The sequence below is a fragment of the Varanus komodoensis genome, unplaced genomic scaffold (assembly GCF_004798865.1).
Source record: "Varanus komodoensis strain SLA01 unplaced genomic scaffold, ASM479886v1 scaffold2, whole genome shotgun sequence".
NCBI lineage: Eukaryota > Metazoa > Chordata > Lepidosauria > Squamata > Varanidae > Varanus > Varanus komodoensis.
In genome coordinates this window covers 622,825-630,764 of record NW_025335568.1, presented here as the reverse complement: position 1 = coordinate 630,764, position 7,940 = coordinate 622,825, and the positions used below count along the sequence as shown (strand labels likewise).

Here is a 7,940-nt window from a genome sequence, read left to right as displayed (position 1 = left end):
GGCGAACTGGCGCATCGGCCCCTGCAGGACACACTGCCTTCTGGTTTTGCAACTGGCGCATCGGCCCCTGCAGGACACACTGCCTTCTGGTTTTGCAAGTCACAGAATTTATGCATGGCCTACACGTAACCCAGGCAGGGTGCCGTCAGATGCATGCGCCCCCAAGGGTACCCCACCATCTGGCTGCCCCCCCATTTCCCTTTTTGAAAAATTCACCCAAATGGATCCGTTTTGGTATTCTGACACCCGCAAAGCCACACAGTTTCCTCGGCCCAAACGGGGCGCTTCTCTGAGCAACGTTTGGGGGGCTTTGCTGGTCCCGGTCCGGGTCCCGATCCCAGCAGTGATGCAGACGAGCTCCAGGTGGCCTTTTCCTTTCCGCTCTGCTTTCACGAGGGCAGCTGTGGAGGGGAAGCAAAGCTGCGGGAGAGCTTTGCCACGGGGGAGGCCCTTCCCCACCCCAGAGAGCACCTCGGAGTTCGGCGTGCCGCCTCCCAGCCCAGCATCTGACTTCGCTGCCCACCCCCAAGAGTCAAGGGAACCACAAAGCTGGAGGAGCGCACACTCCTGGCAGCCGTCTGAAGACAGGCGAGGAAGGTGGCTTGGGCGAGGGCGTCCCCACAGCACTAGAGAAGAGACGGTGACTGCAGGGGGTGCCTGTCCACTGCCCCCGGCTTCCTGGGCAGCCTGTGCAGCACACGTGTCCCTCGGAACGGCCGTCTGCTTAAAAACGTGCCCCGTGAATGTGACAGCAGCCCCTAACCCCGGCAGATCCCACAGCCCCCCCACCTGCCAGTTTTGTCTGGGGAGCCGGTTGCTGACGCTGTGTGCCTGGGAGGGGGGGAGCCGCATCTGTGAGCGGGACGCCCCCGGAGCCTAGACCTCGATGTCCTCGTCGTCCTCGTCACTGTCCTGCCCTTCCGATCGCCGGGGGGGTGTCGCGGGCCTCACCCCCAGCTGCGAGAGCTTTGCCGCCTTGTGCTCCAGGCTCTGCTTCCGCCACTTGATGCGCCGGTTTTGGAACCAGACTTTCACCTGTGCGGCAGGAGACAGAGGAGAAGGCCGTCACCAACGCAGCCTGCGGGGCTGCCCAGCCGCTGTGCCCCCGGCTGCCGGGACCCCTCCTCGGGCTTGGCCACACCGCCGTTCCTGCTCTGGGGGATCCCGCCTGTGCCGCTCCCCGCTGTGCCATCGTAAGGTAACCCGTCCTGCTGTGAGGGCATGCAGAGGGCAAGTTTCTAGACCTCACTGTGTGGGGGAAGTGCAGGCTGCCACTGCTGACCAAGAGGTCCCCTGCACACATCCTGTTCTCGCACGGCTCCCCGTGGGGCTTCAGTGGGGCTCGTGTGGGAGGGATTTTTCCAAGCAGACAGAACAAGACAGCACTGGTGGAGTACAAACCTTCAGGCCTGGCTGGTGGGGGGGGGGCAGGAAATGCAAAGGGCTTGCCCTGTGCTGGGTGCCAGTCCAGAACGCCCGTCGGTTCCTTGAGGGGGAGGGGAGGCCTGAGGCAAGCTGGCAAGAGGCGCCCCTGGTGCACGAAGGTGCGTCCGTGCGCTCACATGCCTTCGCCCCCTCGCCCCACTCCGGAGCAGGCGGAGTGATGGGCGCCCAGCCAGGATTCGTAAGCCCTGCCAGGCCTGCCCCGGGTCTGGCTTCGCTCGCTCGGGGGACAGCCGAGGGACCCGGCCAGGCACGGACGCTCTGGCCACAGAAGTCGCCTTTGGCCCGTCTGATGAGACGTACGCTTTGGAGTGCATCTAATCCTTCCAGGCACAATGGCCAGAAAGGAGATTTTAAGGACTGGGCCTGGGAGGAGCGGGAATACTGCGCTGAATGCCAAATTCCGCATACCTTACACGGCCTCGTGGGTCCCAGTGCCTGCAGGGCCTCAACTGCGCTGGGGAACCTTGGTCCACACAGCCCTAGTGGTGCTGGCACTGACTGGCAGCTGCCGCTCTCCAGGGATTCTTCCTCGCCTGCCCAGGATGCAGACGCAGTCGCGGCTCAGTCCTGAGCCTTCCACCGCAAAGCTGGGGCTCCCCTGTGGACTGCGCCCTCCGCAGCTTCGCCCCCCCCCCATCTGCCACCCCACAGATGCCAGCCCTGCTGCCCCAGGCCTTCTGCAGCACCGCCCGGCCACAGGGGCCACACCGAGTGGCTGGAATGCTTTTGCTCATCACAAGCAATCTCTCAAAGTAGATCCAATTCCAGTGTTTTTATGCTACTCTTTGGGGAAGTCGAGCGCCAAAGAACTGAGGCCTCTGAATTGTGGTGCTGGTGGAGACTCCTGCGAGTCCCTTGGACCACAAGGCGATCAAACCGGTCAGTCCTAGAGGAGATCAACCCCAACTGCTCTTTTGCAGGCCAGATGCTGAAGATGAAACTCAAATACTTTGGCCACCTAATGAGAAGGAAGGACTCCCTGGAGAAGAGCCTGATGCTGGGAAGGATTGAGGGCAAGAGAAGAAGGGGGCGGCAGAGGAGGAGGGGGCTGGATGAAGGCACTGAAGCAGTCGGCGTGAGCTTGGGGGGACTCTGGGGGATGGTGGAGGGCAGGAGGGCCTGGAGGAGTGCAGTCCATGGGGTCGCGATGGGGTGGATGCGACTTTGCGACCGGCAACAACAACAATGCTCCTCTTGGGCAAAAAGCTCCGGAAGCAGTTCACAACCAGCCAAGCAAGACAGCCCCCGCCTAGACTCACAACCTCACAAGACACCAGAAGAAGGGCAGGGGCGGCACGAGGAACGAGCGGAACACGCTCGCCTTTCCAGCAGGCCGCCACACAGCCGGCCTCCCGTCCCCGCTCGGTGCCGCAGCCGGCTGGCAAGGACAAGGGCAGCGGAGGCACAGGCCGGCGGATCAGCTCTGCCACGGCCTCGCCCCGAAAGGAAAGGGGCAGGCCGTCTGCGCCTCCCCACGGCCTCTGCCCCAGGGGCCGTGCAGCGCTGGGCGTGGGCTCGTGGGCCGCTGCTCACCTGGGTCTCTGTGAGGTGCAGGGTGGCGGCCAGGTCCACGCGCTCGGTGCCCACCATGTACTGCTGCTTGAGGAACTCCTTCTCCAGGCGCTCCAGCTGATCCGGGGTAAAGACGGTGCGGACGCGCTTCATCTTGCAGGGGCCCCCAGACCGCCACGCGAAGGGGCCCCCCAGGGGAGTGGCACCGGCGCAGTGGGACACCTCCAGTCCTGGCAGAACACAGAAGGCCTCGTCAGACGCAGCCCAGAGGGTGCAGCCCCAGCCAAAGGGGCCCAAGCTGCAGATGGCAAGGCGGCCTTCGACTGGGAACCCTCCGGAGCGTGGGGGCATTAATTGCCCGCAGCCCCAGCAGGCTGGCCAGTGGCCGGGCGGGGGGGGCAGAGCCTTGGGCGTGCCGAAGTTCAGCGGCCCTGGTTCAAAATGCAAATGCCGAAGAGCCTTGCGGGAACAGCCTTTGTCCTGCTGTCCAGCTCGGCACGTAAATACGCAGGCCGCTGCCGGGAAATCCGCCCAGCACAACCAGGTTTGGCTTCCAAAGGGAAGCTCCTCAGAGAAGGGGAGTTAAAAGATCAAGCACATCAGACGTCTCCAAGACACCTGGAGGCTCTTTAGGCCACCCTGAAGTGTGGCTGGAATCTCCCCCTGGGAAGGCACCCACCCCCCACAAGGATGCCAGCATGGCATCGCAGCGGGGACGAAGGATGCCCCAGTGGCTCCTGTAGTATGTTTGCTGTGTGTTTCTTGTCTGTTTCGACTGCCTGTTGCAAACTGCCCAGCGCACACAGGCCGTGGGGCAGCACGGGAATGAAATAAATGATACAGGTGCAATACAGGCTTCCTGCAGCAGGTGTGGGGAGCCTCTTACCCCAGGGGTTCCCCGTCTGGTCCCATCTAGGGTGCAACTGCTCCAAACACAGAAACAGAGCGAGACAGAAGGGGCCTCCCGGGCCATCTAGTCTGACCTCCGGCACCAGCCGGCTCCGCAAAAGAGGCAAAGTGCGTTCAGGGGGAGGAACGGGGAGGAGGCCTGCCACGGCCGGAGCACCTTCCCCCCGCTGTGAGCACAGCTGGCGCTCCAGCCTCTGGGAGCCTGGAACAGCCCTCGCGGGCCCTGCGTTGGGACAGCGGGCGGGCCGGCCCCGCGGGAGTCTTTCTTCCCCGCTCTTAGGGAAGCAGCTCCCACAGGGCCCAGGACACTTCCAGGCAGGGCGTGCAGCAAGATGGCCACAGAGACGAGCTGGAGAACTAGGAGATCCCACTGCAAAATCCGGGCTTCCAAACTCACCCCGCTTGCCAGTGCATCCCTTTGCAAACCCCCTTCGCAGCTTCTGAAAAATGTTCGCCCACATTTTACAAGTACAAACATAGGGCACGATCCACGCACAAGGCTGGACTCCTGGAGCACTTACTGGCGAAGAAGCCTCATGCAAAGCAAGCAGACTAACTTCCAGGTAGCAGAACCCCCTTTGAATCCCACAGGTTCCAGCAGGCACATAAAGCACACGCTCACTTTCAGGCCAATACCTGCAGACCGACTCTGACGTGACTGCTCAGCCACGCTGTCCACCTAGGCACAAGCCCGGCATGGGGAAGCTCTCTGAAAGGGGGCGCCGTGGGGGACCGGTGGATGCATGGAGCCCTCAACTCCCGGCCTGCCCCAGGTCGCAGGCCCTGGGTCTTACTCTGCCTCAGCACCCACAGGATGGTGCCCCTAACGATTTATAAATTCCTCAAACGTGTTAAAATGAGAATTCAATTCTCCAAATGCATCGTACGTGCCATCCCTTACAGAGGCACTCAAGCCCAAGGGGATCATAAAGATGTCGAGCTGCCCAGAAAGCTCCCAAGGAGGGGCAGGCCGTGTTGCAGACGAGCCCCACAAATCTGCCTTATGGCTGGAACCTCCCAGCACGGCTGAGACGCAACACAGCACCTGTGCAGCACTAATTTTTACAACGTGGTCACGGCAGGGGCAGATCTGGGGAATCAAAGGCCGGCGAGCTTAACGTCTGTTCTGGGTAAATCGACTGAAGGAAGCGTTGCTAAAGATAGCATCAGCACGCACACAGAGAGACAAGCTCTGCCGGAGCAGAATCAGCATGGCTTCCACAAGGGGAAGTCCAGTCCCGTTAACCTGTGGAGTTCTTTGAGTGTCAATGAGCGCATGGACGAGGCGATCCTGCACATGTGGTTTACCTCACCTTCCAAAAGGCTTTTGACAAAGTCCCTCACCAAAAGTCCCCCAGCAAATTTAGCAATTGTGGGTAAGAGGGAAGGACCAGTTTTGGAGCAGCAACTGATTAAAGAAGAAAAAGCAGACTAGGAATAAATGGTAATTTCTCCTGACGGAGGGTTGTGGGTAACCTGCAGGGTCCCACAGGGATCTGTATTAAGAACAATGCTTTTTCACGTATTCCTAAAGGATGTGGCTTTATTTATGTATGGTATTTAAATCCCGCCTTTCGCGTCAGTCCCGCTTGGTGAGGTCAGTTGGGCTGAGAGCCTGTAAGTGGCCTGTATCCCCACAGCGAGCTTCATGGCTGAGCGGGGCCTGGGCCCCCAGCCACCGGGACCCCACCCCACACTGCGCTGGGCTGCATTAGGAGCCAGAAGTGAGGGGCAGTCTCCTGGTGACACGAAACGGTCAGGGTGGCTAAAACTGGAAGGGGTTGTGAGGGAGTCCAAGGATCTCCCCGTGCTGCCAAAAGGGGCACCCAGTGCCAAAGGGGCTTCGGGGCAAGCAAGCGCAAAGCCATGCCTGTCAGGGCAAGAGAAATCCCACCCACACGCATCGGCTGGGGGGCTCTGTGCTGGCAGTGCCCGGGCAAGAGGCGGCCAGCGGGTGAGGACGCCGGCCCGGCACACAGGCGCCAGGGAAGGCGCTCTGCGCCAGGCACGCTTGGAAGCAGAACTGATCACCGTCCTGCTGGGGGAAGCCTGCGGGCAGCTGGTCGGCCACTCTCCGGACACGGCCTGAGCCAGCCTGGCCTTCTGCAGCCCTTCCCTGCACTCGCATCCCCCGAGGGATGCAAGCCACGCTGCCTGGCGCTTTTGTGGGAAGCAGGCGAGAGAGAGCCCGCCGCATACGTGCGGCAAGGAGGCCGGGCACCGCAGCGCAGGACACGCAGCACTTCCGGAACGGCTAAAGCCGGGGCCATTTTTCCCGCAGAAAATGTGTCAATGAAAAAGGGAGGCTTTTGCTACCGCTGCACCTCATGCCCCTCTGCGCTCACTCTGTTGCTTCGGGCAGCCCCCCACCCCCGTGCCCTGCTGCGCTCCAGGCGCCCAGAGCACTCCCTGCCCAGCCTCAAGCAGCCCATGCTTGGAAAAGCGTGGACCTGTAGTCCAAAACCAGCAGCTTCCATGTTCCCCAGCTGTGTAACTTGGCAGCCTCATAACTGTCATCAAATTGTTTAAAGTAGGCAGTTTGGAGCCACTGTCGAAATAAAGGATATTGTTTAATGTAATATACAAGGCACAATAAGTTTATGAGCAAACCAAGTTATAGCGAGGAAATGTTCTTGCTTTCTGGCTGGCTGGAGGGAATCCAGCAAGTGGTCCCTGAAACAGCAGCCAGGAAGCAGGAAGAGCTGGAGGCGGGGGGCAGGTGCGCAGCATCCGTTGGGTGGGACGGCGGGGGGCCGAGGGAAATCCAGCAGCAAGAGAAGCAGCCGGTGCCATTCAGCGGGCAAAACCCCGTTTCAGGAACACTCCGCAGCCCGACTGAATCCAACCCATCTTCTGAATGGCGAGGCTTGGTCGGCTCCTGCACAGCGCTTGCCACGGCACTTTCCGCCGCGCCGGCCCGGCCCAGGAGGCGGACCACTGAGAGCCTGCGGCCGGGGGTCGGTGCCGCTGAAGGCGCGACGCCTGGGGCAGCGTGTCCGGGCAGGGGGCCTACGGCGCCGGCAGTGCGTGCCTCTGGCCCACGCAGAGCCTCCGAAGGAGGAAGGGTGCGGAGGCGCAGCTGAGCGCATCGCCTGCCCCCAAAGGGACCGCCCCGCCCGCGAGCGGCCCTCCACGCCAGGCCCCCTGCCGGCCTCCGGCTGCGCTTGCGAGCGGGCCGCTCGCCCGCTCCAGGGCCACGTCGCGCGCTCAGGCCTGCTTACCGTCGCCCGGTCTCCGCCACACGAGCCGGTCCGCAGAGGCGCGCTGCCTGCCTGGTCCGGAGGGCGGCGGGCCGGCCCCGCATCGCCTGCGCCTCGACGCGCTCCGGCCGCCCGGCTCGCTCGGGGAAGGAGCCCGCGCGCAGGGGGCAGCCCTGGCCGGCCGCGTCTTTTCCGCCTCCGCGCCCCAAACGGTGCCTACCTGAGCCGGAGCCCACGCCCACGCCCACGCCGCGCGGCCGCCACAGACGCGCGGAGGGCCGGAACGGCCGCCTGTTCCCTTCTTGCCCGCGGAACGCGGTCCGCACGCAGGAAGCTGAGCGCGACGGGGCTCCCGGGCGCCTCCCGAGAAGCGGGCGGCGCGGTAACGCCGAAGTCCCGGGAAAGACGCCCGCGCAGGGCAGAATCAGGTGCAGAAAAGCTCCCCGGAGGCTGCCGAGCGCCCCCGCGGCACTGGGGAGCTCCGAAGGGGGTCGCCTCCAGCCTTCCCTCCGGGGCTCGTTTTGGCTCCGTTCCACTTCCTCGGGGACGGCGGCGCGCGACGCCTCGTTCCCCGCACCGGCGGGAAGCGGCCACGGTGCGAGGCCACAAAGATGCCCTGGCGCCTCCGCCGCCGCGCCCCCCGCCGCCCGCGCTCTCACCTGGCCTCGTGCAGCCCGGGCGGGCGCAGGCGCGCGGCGCCGGCGAGAGGAGCGCGGGCGGCGGCGGCTCCGCCAGGTAGACGGCCGGGAACGGCAGCGCGCCCGCGGCGCAACCGAAGCGCAGGACGGGCGTCGAGGGGGCGGCGCCGGGCCAGGCGCCGAGCACGTGCGGGAGCCGTCGGGGCGGCTCGCTGGCGGCCAGCAGGGACTCGAT

The 7,940-nt window shown here is 63.7% G+C and overlaps 1 protein-coding gene across 1 annotated transcript in view; it reads right to left on the bottom strand.

The window, feature by feature from the left end:
* Positions 1-876: 876 nt before the first annotated feature.
* Positions 877-7,940, bottom strand: part of LOC123022592 (homeobox protein notochord-like) — a 7,742-nt gene continuing 678 nt past the window's right edge. Inside the window, exons 2-4 of the mRNA XM_044428431.1 lie at positions 7,727-7,917; positions 2,980-3,188; positions 877-1,035 (exon numbers count right to left, since the gene is read on the bottom strand). Coding sequence (XP_044284366.1) covers positions 877-1,035; positions 2,980-3,188; positions 7,727-7,917 — 559 coding nt within the window. The remainder of the gene's footprint in view (positions 1,036-2,979; positions 3,189-7,726; positions 7,918-7,940) is intronic.